This window comes from Prosopis cineraria, unplaced genomic scaffold, assembly GCF_029017545.1.
Source record: "Prosopis cineraria cultivar Desert tree isolate PC_DT_omini unplaced genomic scaffold, ASM2901754v1 PC9, whole genome shotgun sequence".
In the NCBI taxonomy this organism is placed as follows: domain Eukaryota; kingdom Viridiplantae; phylum Streptophyta; class Magnoliopsida; order Fabales; family Fabaceae; genus Prosopis; species Prosopis cineraria.
Window position 1 is genome coordinate 30,647,324 of NW_026555340.1, and position 13,851 is coordinate 30,661,174.

Here is a 13,851-nt window from a genome sequence, read left to right on the forward strand (position 1 = left end):
AAAATCTTTCGAATTATATGTACATACACAAACGCGCGGGGGCGCGCTTCCATCATGGATACTCGAGGACTAATTGACTATGCAGTGGAAGTGGCGGAGAAAATTAAAAGTGCAATGAATATAATAAAACAAATTTTCACATTATTAATTTTATTTGGGTATATTTATAATTTGGCTGTTGTAATTATATAACTTAGTTTTGTAACAAATATGAAAATGAGGAAAAATAGATTAAGCATGAAGAATCTTTTGTTAGTTTCTGGGGAAAATCAGATTAACCTATCTATTCTTCTGTTTTCCTCTTTATCCGAAAAGTTTTTCACTGGAAGACTCAACAGTAATCGTTTATTTACTTAGTGGATCAATCCAGACAAATCCGACGGCTACAGCGACACAGAGATAACGCGTTGGATTCGAGTCTGGGAGGGACGAATCTAATTGCTTTTAGCTTGCTCTGCTTCTCCAGCCCAGCTTCATCATCCGATTTCCAAAATTCCAGGTAAATGGAAAGCTTTCTCGCTGCCGTTTTTTTTTTTTCCCATTTTTAATTTTGGTACTGCTGTACGTTCAACTGTGTCGATTTTCTGAATTATGTAATGATGATCTAGGATTGTTAATCACTTCTGGGACTCCTTTTGGGTGTAAGCTTTCACATTTTTCTTTGATAGATTTTCGTCTTCTTGGTGTTGTTCATATATTGATTCAGTGTGTAGTTATTCTAATTTATTTATTCTAAGTTTATTCTTATATATTAAGTTCGTAGTTATGTGGGTGCAACTAATCTACGGAAGGGGAAGTTTCTTTTCGCCACTTTCAATTTAACAATCGTCCTTTTTTCTTGAAACAATTGTTTTATTTGAATATGGAGGTTGAGATCGACGTTTACGTTTTGAGAAAGGGTATGTTTGATAGAACTAAAAATCTCGTAATGTTTTGCAAAAGAAAATATTGGCATATAGCGGAATAAAGAGGTTCTATACTTACAATAGATTTTTGTCATTTAATGATTCAACTAAGGAAAGGGTTATTTTTCTTTACATATAAACGGTGGCAATGAGATTTGAACCGACGACACGACTTACCCCAAGTTCTTTCCACTGGACCGCACAAAAGGTCTAGTTCTGAATATATTCCTTCAACCCCTATATCGCAATTATTCATGGCACAGCTTCACCTATTCTCATTTTCGGTTGGTCTTAAATCACCCGAGTTATTTTTAGTCCTGAGACTTTTATTTTCATGCCAAGTGAATCTTTGATAAGCCTTTCAACAGGAAATGCTGCTCTCTGTGACTCTTTAATTTGAACTTTTAGATGCCTTAATAATTCATTATTCAGATTTTTGATGGGGGATTTCATTGCATCTCAGGTTAATAGAAGGCTTGGATTAGCAGCATTGAGATTTCTGTTGTCATGTAGATTGTGTATAAGTTCATCTCTTGGACATGCTGCAACAACTTGCAGTATGCTAAAATCTTCTTGCGTGTTTTTCTGCCGTCAAATTTCAGTATCTGTTCTCTTGTTAGTCATAGTACTTAATGCTGAAGCTGGCCTTATGAACTTGATTAAGTGAATCCTATTGAAGTGTAATGGTCCAATAATTTTACATCACAATTGTATGTTTGAATTTAAGCACTCAGCCATTTAACTGGGCGGAGAAAGCTCATCAGAAATGGTAAAGGAAGAAATCAGCAATGATAGTTTCTCAAATGTTGAGACTGAGGATTCAGAATCTCACTCTCAACATAGTCCTGAGAAGGAGACAGGCTGGACAAGGATGAACTGTCGTGTGTGCCAGTGTGCTGAATCTGATAAGAGGGGAGATGCTGCTCTAGAATTTTTGGGCATCACTCCAGTTTTAGAACCTGATGTAAGTAATGTAGAAGAAAAGTCAGATTGCGAGGAAATTTCTAAAAACGCATCTCTTAAGAGAATTGTTGGAAGTAAATCTGGGGTTGTGGAGTTTGTAAGCCCTGATGGAGAGGTCTTCATTTGCAAAACTGATTTAGAAATGGGTCTTTCTCATCGAGACACTCTTATTGAACTTGGTTGTTGTTGTAAAAATGACCTTGCTGTAGTACACTATGCATGTGCACTTAAATGGTTTGTCAATCATGGATCTACCATCTGTGAAATATGTGGAAATGAGGCAAAAAATGTCAGAATTGCTGACTTTAATAAGGTTGTTGCTTCTTTGAAAGAGTATGAAGCATTGAGGGAAAGAACTGCCATTGGGCAACCCAGTCCTGCTCAAGTTCATGCAAATACTGGTGTAGATCCTGATGCTGTGGCTGCTATCAGGAGGCTACGGCTAAGTGAAATTGCACTATGGTTTTGTCCTCGTAATAGCAGTAACAACAACAATGTGGACACAGTCGCTCTGGTCGTTTCTGAACAACCTTTAAATACTGTTACTGAAGATGCAGCACCTGTCCAAAATCCTGCAACTAAGTGGGCAGTAGAGATTACTGGGATCCTGCTTGCTACTGGGCTACTTACTGTCATCCTTGCATGGCTCATAGCTCCTCGTGTTGGGAAGGTATGCAACATTGAATTGGTCTATTAGCATGGCATAGGAACCTAAGCATGCTTTCTTTTTTACGTCAAGAGGTTCAAATCTTGGTCACTACCCTTATCCATGCCACCTTACCCCAAGGTGGTAGAACCTAAACATGTTGACATGTTCATGTGGAAAATTCTCGATTCTGTCTATGCATGAAAATGGTGAAGCACACTTATATTCATGCATAATGCGTAACTCTTAATTGGCCCAACACAGCCTGTAGAGCCTGCCAGTTAATTCTGTGTCTCTTGATCTGGTAAATCAAATGTTTGATTAATTGGTTTAGTTACTTGTTAATTACTATCAATTTGATATAATATAAAGAGATTTCTTTTGTCGATTTAATATTTTATCCACTCTTAGGGGGGAAAGAGTAAAAAAGCATGCAGCTGAAGTAAAAATCATGTTCACCCTTAGAAACGTCAAACTTCATCAGTGTATTGGAATGAGTGGCATCTTGTCAAAACATTGGAACTTTGGAGTTTTCTGTGTGAGATTTGTTAACCATTATACGAGTGTAGAGATTGAAGATATAAAATACATAGATCCAGGGATGGTGAGGATGAAGATTCATCCGCATCCAATTTTCAGAAGCAAGGACGTTTTGTTGGTAATAAGGACACTCTTATAATCTGATGGATGAGTTAAGCTGGTTCGTATGTCTTCTTTTTTACTTCTCATGGACGCAAATAGCTGGCAGGTTCTTAGGAAACAGTGGAGATTATTTTCAGGATTTGTGTCGGTACATATTGGCTTCTGTTTCTCTGTTCGTTTTAGCAATATGTTAGAAGCGTATGTGTGATTCCATTTTATATATTGTGCAGAAAACTGCAAGAAGTGGTCTTCATATCTTACTTGGAGGCATTTGTGCTTTGACGGTTGTGGTTTTCTTCCGCTTTGTAAGTGCACCATGACCATTCTTTGGTCCTCTTGTTGCATTTTGTTAAATAATATCAGTTTTAAATTATGCTCGGTCTAGACTTGATTATTTTCTAAAAGTAGAACTTCAAGAGAATAAGGGACCGGGTATACCTGATAGTAATACTTTGCGCACAATTGAAATATGACTGCGGACAGGTGAATTAGTTATTGGAAACATTAACTTGATGTTGGTGGCATGATTTTCTATTTTTCTGTCGAAACTTATTACTGAAACATGTTAATAACTAAATATTGGATTTCTGGAGTACCGATTCCGGGGACTTTTGAAAACATAGAATCAAAAAATATCTTTTCACGAGTACATCACACGATGAACCTTCTAGTCAAGTGTCAGGCCTAAAATTGTTTTTAATCTTCGATCGTTTTTGATGTCTCGGCCTTAGAGTTGTTCTTCTCTAGAACTTCTGTGTTATCTAAAATTTGGGAATTCCCATTTCCAGTGGGAGCAAAGCTGCAATTGTTTCCAATTTCGGGTTCAATAAGAAACTAAATATTGTCTGCTTTTGATTGTTGCAGTTCGTGCTCACCAGAATTAAGTATGGACCTGCACGTTACTGGGCAATTTTGTTCATTTTCTGGTTTCTTGTGTTTGGAATTTGGGCTTCACGGACACACAGTGCTCATACGACGTGATTACTTAGCACGTCTCTTCAGCATAGTTACATTGGCCCCCGCCTTATTTCTCTTCTTTACTCTCATTTCCTTCTGACTCTGAACTTGAAGATTTTTAATTGAATTTCATTACGGTGGCCCCTAATCAGTCTATTTACTAGATTTGTAAATTGTTCAAGATCAAATATATTGGTTGCTATCTAGATTTCTTGATGCGCGTTATAGTTTTCATATTTAACATTCTTTAATTTATGTTTGCACTTGGATGGGCCTATGTTTACGAGTCTCCACGTTTTAATGAAGACGGGTCGGGCCTGGACCTTACCTAGAGGATTGCACATCATTTTTTTTTTTAGGTACGCTAGGCCTAGTCTCATTTATTTACAAGGAATTTGGGAATATTATAATTTCTTATATTTTTATGTTTTATATTGATCAATAATTATTAATATAAAATATAAAAATATAAGCAATCTCAAGCCCATTCTAGTTCAAGCTGAATAAACTTAGTTACCAATTTGTTAAAAGAAAAAAGCTGATCATTTTTATATGCCAAATATTTCTTTGGTTCTTTAAGAAGTTTGTTTGCATTTTTTTATTCCTTGTTACTTTTTCTTTTTTGTGTGTTTATTTTCAATTATCCCAAATTTTAGAAATTTTATAGAAGTAAGGTCCTCATAGGCACAAGAGCTTCCATTAGACTTCACTATTGTTCTAATATAATTCCATGACTATTGAAAATTATATATATATATATATATATTTGGCCAAAGACAATTGGAAGTTAGAAGCATTTCACAATCCACTTAAAAATACACGGTGAACATCTTGGCGATGAATTTTTTTTTAAAAAAATTACTTTCTAAATAAGCTGCCAAATATATTTGACCTAACTTCTAGTATTCACTTTTTCAGCACTCGGTAAATTAGAGGAGAATGATAGTTAAAAAGGAATAAGAACCTCTGACATGACAAGGTAAAAGGAATTAATCTTGTAATAAATTTGCAGCCCACAGCCTTAGATCATAGGGGGAAGTCACTTGGTAAAAGGAATAAGAACCTCTAACATGACATGCATCAGAAGAAATCCCAATTCCCAAACCTTTGCAATGGTGAGGTTCTCTCAATTCTGAACCCAAACCCAAGCGAAAGAGTAAAAGGTGGTTATTTTTTGTGGACAATCTCGGCGGCAGGAAGCAATACCATGGAATCATTTTTTTTTTACCTCAACTTGAAGCCTTAATTGACAACCCAGTTAAGAAACAGCAAAGCCGTGCATGGTCATAAAGTTTCTGACATTAACGAGGAGATTGCCATATTTTCTAACGGTAATTAACCCTGAAAATTACTCCCACAGAAAGGAAGGAGGGCGTAGATGATGAAGATAGGGAAAGTGGGATTGTTGGTGTTCATAGTTCTGGCATTGAGCTGGTCTTCTTCAGCCTGGTTTGGTGGTAAGCACAAAAAGGAAAGTCAGTCCATTCTAGCAGGTGAAACGACGTCGTCATGGGTCGTAAATCGTGCTGGGTCTTCCATTCTGTTCCGGGTTCACGGCAACGTTTATCCTGTGGGGTGCGTGACATCCTCGTTGTTTTCTTTTTGCCGACAGTTTTAATTGTGCTGTCCTCTGCTGTAGCCTTTAGGCTCGCCTCTGGCCATTCTAGTTATTAGATAATTAAGAGTATTATATGATTAATCTCCTTGTAAGTTCTATATATATATATATAGAGAGAGAGAGAGAGAGAAGAAAAACACACCTCCTGGGCCAGGTAATAAGCCTACCATGGCTCAATGGAGAAAAGGAGATAAAATCATGATTAAATAACTTTTTTTTTTTTGAGCAATATGATTACATAACTTCATAGTTCTAAAGGGGATGTAAAAATTTTATCTTTTGCAGTTTTTACAATGTTACTTTGAACATAGGCCAGCCACCGAGGCCTTATTTTCTTGATGTTGACTCGGGTAGCGATCTCACATGGCTCCAATGTGATGCTCCTTGTACCCGTTGTTCTGAGGTACAAATTCTAAATCTTAAATCTGCAAAACGAGGCAAAAAGCATCGTCTTTGCAGGTACTTGTGACTGTTGCGATAAAGAACAAGTCCATTAAGTTTTTGTCGCTTAATGTATCAGACACCGCATCCACTGTATCAACCCAGCAATGACTTAGTCCCCTGCAAGGATCCCCTCTGTGCATCGTTGCAACCATCTGAAGAGTACGAGTGTCAACACCCAGATCAATGTGACTACGAAATCACGTACGCAGATCATTATTCATCTCTTGGTGTTCTTGTTAGGGATGTCTTCATCCTCAACTTCACTAATGGAATGCAGCTTAAAGTTCGTATGGCACTTGGGTTAGTAATTCTACGAGTTTGATAATTAACTCGACCATTGATTATAATGAATTATCGCAGCATTACCTCCATCATTGTCACTTTCTTTCTATTAATGCACGTTCTCTGGAAATTTTGGTGTGTTCTCTCGCCGCTATCTGAATCTGAGTTCCTCTTTACTTGTTCTGTTAATTACAGATGTGGGTATGATCAGATATTTCCAGCTTCTTCTTACCACCCATTGGATGGAGTACTTGGGATTGGCAGGGGGAAAACCAGCTTGATATCACAGCTTAATGGTCAGGGCTTGGCTAGAAATCTTGTCGGACACTGTTTAAGTGCGCAAGGTGGAGGGTACATCTTCTTCGGAGATGTTTATGATTCTTCTCGGCTTATTTGGACACCAATGACATCTAAAGATCATTCGTAACTACATCTTTAGAACTCTGACACCCATTCTACATTCTCTCACATGCATTTCAATGATTCATAGTTGCTGAACTTCTCCTGTTGTAAAGCCTTTCTTTGGAATTTGTATCAGCAAACATTACTCAGCAGGAGCAGCTGAACTCATTTTCGGAGGGAAGGCTATGGGGGTCGCAGATCCTGTTACTTTTGACAGTGGCAGCTCTTACACTTACTTCAACTCTAATGCCTATCAAGCATTGATTTCTTGGGTCAGTTGAAAGCAACTTTCACTATATTCCCCAATTTTAAGTATCATAAGATCTTCCAGAATTCATCAAACAAGATAGGAAGTTTCTACTTTGTAGAGTTATATTGTGAGATTAGTTAAGACTGCTATTTGTTAAATTTTAAACTGCAGTTGAAGAAGCAATTAGACAGGAAGCCCATTAAAGAAGCCCCTGATGACCTGACTGTTCCTATGTGTTGGCACCCTAAAAGACCATTCAAGAGGATAAGTGAAGCCACGAAATACTTCAAGCCTTTGGCATTGGGTTTTACCAGAGGTGGGAAAGGTGAAGCTATGTTTGAAATCCCTCCTGAGGCCTATCTGATAATATCAGTGAGTCCTGACATCTAACTTGCCCATTTCTTTGAAGTTGATGCATCGTTGCTATCTGTTATTGGCTATACCAATTTGTTTGTGCAGACCAAAGGAAATGTTTGCTTAGGCATTTTAAACGGCTCTGAAGTGGGCCTGGGAAATTTGAACTTAATCGGGGGTATGAATGTTAAGATGATCACTTCTCTTATTAAAACTGACTAATCAGATGGGTTTTAAGCTCTGAATTTTTTGTTTATGCAGACATATCCATGCTAGACAAAGTGATGGTATTCGACAATGAGAAGCAGTTGATTGGTTGGGCACCCGCAAACTGTGACCGGGTTCCAAAATTCAGAGATGTCACCATCTGATCATAGGCAAGACATGTAAATGGCTGGAAAGTACAGGATGATTGTTTATCTCTTCATTATTTGTATGTATATTTTCTTGTCAAGTTATCGATGTGAACATACAATACATAGAATTTATTTGTACAGGGTACTGAATGGCAAATAATTAGTCCTATCACAATTTGCTCATTTGCCTGCATTGTTGTGAGCTCTTAATTGACATATCTCGTGCGATAGTTCTAGCCTAGCAAGCATCTTCTCCCTCCTCAGCATGTCAGAACTATTCAAAGTATGGAGCATGAACTTGATTAATAAACCTGCTTTTCTTAATCCGTATTATATGTTCCTTGTACATGGCTTCTGCGGATAAAAATCTTCAAGTCCTAAACAAGAAGAAAGAAGAGACCACAAAAGGGCCAAAACCTGGCCCCCTTTTATCACAATCGTTAAGGTTAGGTACTTCTTTACATTTTTGAAAAAAGCTTTTACTTTAATATACTTTTTCTGGTATTATTATGTCCAGCGGCAATTCTGAACGGAGTGATTTATTAGTCTAATCGTTCGTGGTTCGTCAAACATGAACGCTGGCTGCAAGTTACGGGGCAGCACTGCGAAACAGAGGTCCAATGCCATCCTATTGATAATGCTCAAAAAAAGACTGAAACATATGTCGATGTGTAATGTGAATTGAAAAATGGAACAATATATTACAAATCATATGAAAAAATTCCGCTAACAATCCCAATGGAACAAGAATTTCCCTCTAGACCCCTTACAAATATGGACACTGTAATCCTACGCAACCCATACAAATCGAAACGAAATGTGTCTGCTGGTCCTACATTCTCTCTCCATTATGACATTCCTACAGCGAATTAATAATATGTGGGATCCATGAACGCCGTTATGGTGAATGTGTGTTTAAAATGGTTTCTGGAGATACATGAACATGTCCTGCAAGGGCGAGAGCTGGTTCATATTCGTTTGGTACTGGACCTGAGGGGCAAAAGCGTCAAATCCTGTGAGGTTATTGTTCAAATTGTCCATGTAATTGAAATCGAAATCGAAGGCACCGTCTTTCAAGCCCGGTGCCAGCTCATTCCACTTGGGCTCACTCTGCACCTCCTTGTCGCAGCACGTGACGCCCGGCGACACCGCGCGCTCGGAGCAGCTGGAGTCCGTATGCAACCTCGGCACCGATTCTGACGTGTCCATGTACAACTGGTCGTTGGCGGCCGTGTTGATTTCTGGTTTGGTTTCATGCTCATCGGCATCGGAGGAGAAGTTGCTCGATTTCTGATACAGGGAGTTGAATTTCTCAATCACACCTTTCTTGTTGTAAATCCGGCACAATACCCAATCATCAAGCTGCCATAACACGAAAAGTAAATAAGAATAGGAACACAAAATTGGAAGTGCATAGAATAGAAGTCGAAACGAGAGAGAGAGAGAGCGAGAGGGATATGTACCCTCAAGTTGTTGTTCTTGCGAGCAGAGCGATCAACATTGGCGAGGCGGTATTCGTGCATGATCCAATTGGTTTTGATGCCTTTGGGGGCTTTCCCGGCGTAGAAAACGAGGGCCTTCTTGATTCCGAGAGGCTTGGGCTTCCCTATGGCCTTATCCGCCCCGGTCGCCTTCCAGTACCCGCTTCCTGCTGCCCTGTTGGGTCTTGATCCATTCGGATATTTTCTGTCCCTGGGCGAGAAGAAGTACCATTCTTTCTCTCCGTATTGCGTCATTTCTGTTCATTCAACATCATTTCTTTGTAAATTGTACTCCCGTTTTTTTATTTTAGAAAACAAGATAACCTTTTAACCTAAGGATTACATTGGATTAAATGTAGTGTTAAAACTGCTTGCGTTGGTCTTCATAACCGCAGACATTAAGAAGAACTTCGGAACGAAATTTGAAAATCCAGAAGAACATGGATTCAAACTCAATCAATCGATTTTTAATTTTATTTTATTTTTTACTTGACTAAGGAAAACAAATTTAGTTCCAAAAGAAAGAAAAAAGGTACCTGGAAGCTGCCAAGGATCAAACTTGTACAAATCAATCTCTTTGATAATAGGAACAGCAATAGACTGGGAAGCACATTTCCTGCACAAATAGTGATTCACCAACTCCTCGTCCGTCGGGTGAAATCTGAATCCTGGAGGTAACTCCAATTCACCCTTCATTCCCGACTCTTCTCTCTCTCTCTCTCTCTCTCTCTCTCTCTCTCTCTCTCTCTCCCTCCTTTCAGCTAACTAACCTCGATGCTTTGGATGGAGTACCGAAATAAAGATTTAAGCTTGAGTCCCAGATTCCTCTCTCTCTCTCTACCGCTTGCTTGCTGGCGGTTGTTCTTGCTGTGCACTGCGACCTGAACCGTCGAACGCTTGCGCGAGACGCGTTTTTATAGTGAGAGCGGGCGAAAACATTTGATACAATTATGACACGTGGGTTTATCAAAGTGGAGCAGGACTAGAGCGGAATAATAATCATGGGTGTGAAAGCAGAACGAAAGAATAAATAGGGTTGGGATTCGCCTTACTGGGCTAAAGGATGCGACGCGTGGCAGTGAATGAGTGGGTTACGGACACGTGTGAGTGAGCCCACCTTCTGGCAATTCTGTCATGGCTTGCGTCAGCTCCCCCGTTTATTCAGTAAGTCGGCTCAGCAGTCAACAGTTATTGCGGGCGTCGTTGACCATCTCAGCAGCCGCTATATGCCTTGGTCCTCATTCAATTGCGCCCTGCTACTCTATGCCCCGCTTCTTTCAGCAACCTTGAACCCTTTCCGTAAAAGTCTTGTTCAACCAATTCATACCTAAAATAAAGCATCACGGAATTACATTTGCAAAGGTAAAATAAAAATATTGAAAATATATAACATCATTTTTCCAAGATTCCGGTTAAGTGAGCCTGAAGTTAATGATTCAGGTCAGGCTGTTTGACTTGTAGCTCTATTGAGAAGGGTTTCCGATTTTGAAGATGGATATATGCGGCATCTTGTTTTACTTTTTGTTTCCCAAACTTCCAATCATTGTATGCCGTGTGGATATGTGGGGAGTGAGCGCTGAGCTTGCGTTGCAGAGGATCACAGTTTTGAACTTTCAAATTCAGCGGAGACCGTCAACTTCTTGTCAGCCAATACGTTTGCAGAATAGCGTCATTCATACTTATCCTGGTGCTGCCAACCCTAACATGCATTCAGATTTTGGTCCTCCATTTTTTTTTCCATTTCATTTTATTTCTCCCTTTCTCATCATTCATTAATTTTATTATTTAAAAAAATTATTTAATAAAATAATTTAAACTTAAAAAAATGAAAAAAAAGAAGAAAAAAATGGAAAAACTCGTCTCCCCATACATTCATTTTCAATGTCTAGAGATTGAATAAAATCTATAAATAGTTACTATTATTTGTTATGAATTTTATTAATAATTGATAAGTTACAAAAATTTTAAATTATTTTAAAGGTTTTAAATAAAATTAGAATATTTTTAAAAAATAGTTTGTTCTTAATTATTTTAAAAGTAGGATTATCCCCTCCACACAATTAGAGGTTCTATCTAGTGGATAATGTTGAAATTTTAATATATTTGATATCATGTAGTTGTATGGAAAGAATCGTATATATGTTTTGAATGGTTCTGTGAATACGATACTGTCATGCAGGAACATGAAGAACTAACAGGCAACAAATTGAACAGCCGCGCGTTTCTCGTGGAAGAACGTTACAATAATGCATTATAATGGCCGGGTCGATGATATTGTCCGTGGTCACTTGCTGCATCTATTATGTGAAAAGTCAACGTTGTGCCCATTTTTGTCCAACCTTTTGTCTCCCCTCAAAACTCTCCTCCTTTTATTTTATATTACGCTATTTGACCCTTCTTCTTTTTTGGCCGGGGCTCCTGACTTGCAAAAATTTTCTATATCCTTTGATATAAAATGGATCAAGTTATGCAATATGCACACCATGCAGTTCTCAAAAAAGGATTCGTGTTAATTACTAGTAATAAAATAGTTAATGACGAGTTATTTTAGTAACAACTAGCAACATCACCTCCAATCCCTTACTTAAAAGAAGTCTCAAGTTTATATTCAACAATGTTTAAATTAACATGTGTAAAAAATTTATTCATAGAACAAGAATGATAATAACATGTACCCAAAAATAAGTGCGTAGGACCAATACTGGACGCAGCACATGATATGTATAGTCAGAAACATAGGATGAAAAGTTATAAAAACAAGATGCTTCCTTTTATAAGTTTTAGCATGTGGGTTTGGCCAATTTTTAGTGCTTTCCCGCCCCTCATTGCTTTGCCTATCTTTTTTCCGCCGGACAAGGCACAAAGCTCTCAGCCAAAGTCCTTTTTGACCTTTCATTCAATGCGCTTTTGAAAACGAAGAGTCAAAAGGGGGGAAAAAATGGGAAAGAAGGCATCCCATGAGAACATTCTCAAGCATCCCAGCAGTAGAGGATAAAACAGAATAAAGAAAAAAAAAACTATGCAATCTCTTGAAGAACCTTTTTACGTATTAATCCCTGAATTCACTTTTGCACATAAATTTTATAATTTTGCGCATATTGTATATTAAGTTAGATTTTTATGTAATTTAAGAGTGCTTACATTTTAAAAAAATAAAACTTAAAATTAAATTTAAAATTTTGGGAGATGTATGTGTAAATTCGTCTCATGTGACAATAAATGTTGAATCCACCGAACCTCACGCCCCTCTTCCCATCTCTTGTATTTGTTCATGTGACGTGGTCACAAATATCAGATTACTTAGCCCCCGCCCCCCCCAAAAAAAAAGGGGGAAAACAAAGATACATATGAAAAGTAAACATATCGTCCGAGCCTCCTAGGGTGACGTGGGCAGGAGCTGCAGGTGGTGGATAAGGATGTCGGTACTATGTGGAAGCTACCTGGATGTTACCTGGCTAAGGATTTCAAGACTTATCTGGACAGGTCCTGAATCTTTTCATGCAACAGGAACCAACCATGTGGTCCTGTTCGGGCAATATCTTTTCAAAACTTCGTGGCCTCTAATTGGTCCGCGATCAGCGGTAAATCCAAACCTTTTTTTAACCTCTTTCCACGGTCAAGTTGATGTGATGACGTTTTGTGGTTTCAAGTTGGCCAGCTTGGATCGCAATTCCCATTTGAAACTGCCTTGACTTTATTGGTTTGTTGGCTTGTTATGGTAAGCTCGTCTTTATACTTGGGCATCGAGCCAAGTCTGCTTCTGCCCTTCCAATTCGCCGCCATTTGGTTTGGGAGTATACTTTAGTTATAAAGGGATTAATTATCAATTATGATAGTAATGAGAGGTATATATTAATCTGAATGTCGGGATGAAACATCTCTGTCAGCACCAAATCTACTTGGATGTATGGAGCAATGGGTCCAAATGAAATGAACTTGCTTGTCTCTTTGTGAAATTACCACTTTCTGGGAACCTTCTACGTCCTTCCCGCTAGCTGTCAACCTTGACTTTTCAACAGTGAACCTTCTTCGAGCGCCAACCTCATTTGTTTGTGAGCGGGCGAGCCTTCAGTTTTAGGCCTCGGCTTCGTATTTGGGCCTCGATGGTGTTCTCGATTGAAGTTGGGCCCCTTATGAGCGCTTTAACTTAGGCATCAAATTCTTCGGCCCACAGGGAAGACCAACGCAATAACAATCTGTTGATTCTTTATAGAGCTATAAAAAAGCCTGACCTCTGGGAAAAACAAAAGGGCGGCAACAATACCGACTAACTTTTTCTCCATAGGCAACCAGTGTTCTTCTGTGAAGAAAAGTGCAGCAGTATTGTAAACTTGCTTTAATGGGTGCATCTGTGCCTAAGCCGTGAAAAATAACTAATGTTGACCATTAAACAGACATCTCATCAAACGGTTGATCAGTTTTTCACTGGCGCGGATTAAAAAACTTACAAAAGCATCTTCACCTTCCACTACCTCTGCAACATCAACAAGCTCAACAATTGAGTTGGGAAGAGAAGCAATGCAGGTGGAGAAGCAATAACGAAGGCCAGAC

At 38.6% G+C, this 13,851-nt stretch overlaps 3 protein-coding genes across 5 annotated transcripts; 2 read left to right on the forward strand and 1 right to left on the reverse strand.

Annotated features, from left to right (window-relative positions):
- The first annotated feature begins 251 nt into the window (after positions 1–251).
- Positions 252–4,319, forward strand: LOC129319380 (uncharacterized). 2 transcript variants are annotated; one of them, XM_054964430.1, is made up of 4 exons: positions 252–499; positions 1,633–2,538; positions 3,387–3,461; positions 4,021–4,319. In XM_054964430.1, exons 2-4 carry the CDS (start codon positions 1,672–1,674, stop codon positions 4,135–4,137), a joined length of 1,059 nt encoding a protein of 352 aa, XP_054820405.1. In that variant the 5' UTR covers positions 252–499; positions 1,633–1,671; the 3' UTR covers positions 4,138–4,319. The 2 variants fall into 2 exon arrangements, with proteins under 2 accessions (XP_054820405.1, XP_054820404.1); XM_054964429.1 differs by having other exon boundaries at positions 253–499; positions 1,369–2,538.
- Positions 4,320–4,742: 423 nt separating this feature from the next.
- On the forward strand, positions 4,743–8,092 carry LOC129319379 (aspartic proteinase Asp1-like). 2 transcript variants are annotated; one of them, XM_054964427.1, is made up of 8 exons: positions 4,745–5,688; positions 6,017–6,134; positions 6,252–6,475; positions 6,653–6,880; positions 6,996–7,131; positions 7,281–7,481; positions 7,569–7,641; positions 7,725–8,090. In XM_054964427.1, exons 1-8 carry the CDS (start codon positions 5,492–5,494, stop codon positions 7,832–7,834), a joined length of 1,287 nt encoding a protein of 428 aa, XP_054820402.1. In that variant the 5' UTR covers positions 4,745–5,491; the 3' UTR covers positions 7,835–8,090. The 2 variants fall into 2 exon arrangements, with proteins under 2 accessions (XP_054820403.1, XP_054820402.1); XM_054964428.1 differs by lacking the exon at positions 7,569–7,641 and having other exon boundaries at positions 4,743–5,688; positions 7,725–8,092.
- Positions 8,093–8,479: 387 nt separating this feature from the next.
- On the reverse strand, positions 8,480–10,201 carry LOC129319382 (NAC domain-containing protein 2-like). The gene is made up of 3 exons (XM_054964431.1): positions 9,837–10,201; positions 9,283–9,557; positions 8,480–9,181 (listed from the first exon to the last, which is right to left on the reverse strand). Exons 1-3 carry the CDS (start codon positions 9,994–9,996, stop codon positions 8,735–8,737), a joined length of 882 nt encoding a protein of 293 aa, XP_054820406.1. The 5' UTR covers positions 9,997–10,201; the 3' UTR covers positions 8,480–8,734.
- Positions 10,202–13,851: the final 3,650 nt, after the last annotated feature.

Bases quoted from the DNA above. Each gene is read 5' to 3' on its own strand.
- LOC129319382 (XM_054964431.1), bottom strand. From the start codon at position 9,996: ATGAAGGGTGAATTGGAGTTACCTCCAGGATTCAGATTTCACCCGACG. The intron at 9,558-9,836 runs GTACCTTTTTTC...TTGAATGAACAG, and splicing joins TGATCCTTGGCAGCTTCCAG to AAATGACGCAATACGGAGAG. The intron at 9,182-9,282 runs GTACATATCCCT...GTGTTATGGCAG, and splicing joins GCAAGAACAACAACTTGAGG to CTTGATGATTGGGTATTGTG.
- LOC129319380 (XM_054964430.1), top strand. From the start codon at position 1,672: ATGGTAAAGGAAGAAATCAGCAATGATAGTTTCTCAAATGTTGAGACT. The intron at 2,539-3,386 runs GTATGCAACATT...TATATTGTGCAG, and splicing joins TAGCTCCTCGTGTTGGGAAG to AAAACTGCAAGAAGTGGTCT. The intron at 3,462-4,020 runs GTAAGTGCACCA...TGATTGTTGCAG, and splicing joins TTGTGGTTTTCTTCCGCTTT to TTCGTGCTCACCAGAATTAA.
- LOC129319379 (XM_054964427.1), top strand. From the start codon at position 5,492: ATGATGAAGATAGGGAAAGTGGGATTGTTGGTGTTCATAGTTCTGGCA. The intron at 6,135-6,251 runs GTACAAATTCTA...TTAATGTATCAG, and splicing joins CTTGTACCCGTTGTTCTGAG to ACACCGCATCCACTGTATCA. The intron at 6,476-6,652 runs GTTAGTAATTCT...TGTTAATTACAG, and splicing joins AAAGTTCGTATGGCACTTGG to ATGTGGGTATGATCAGATAT.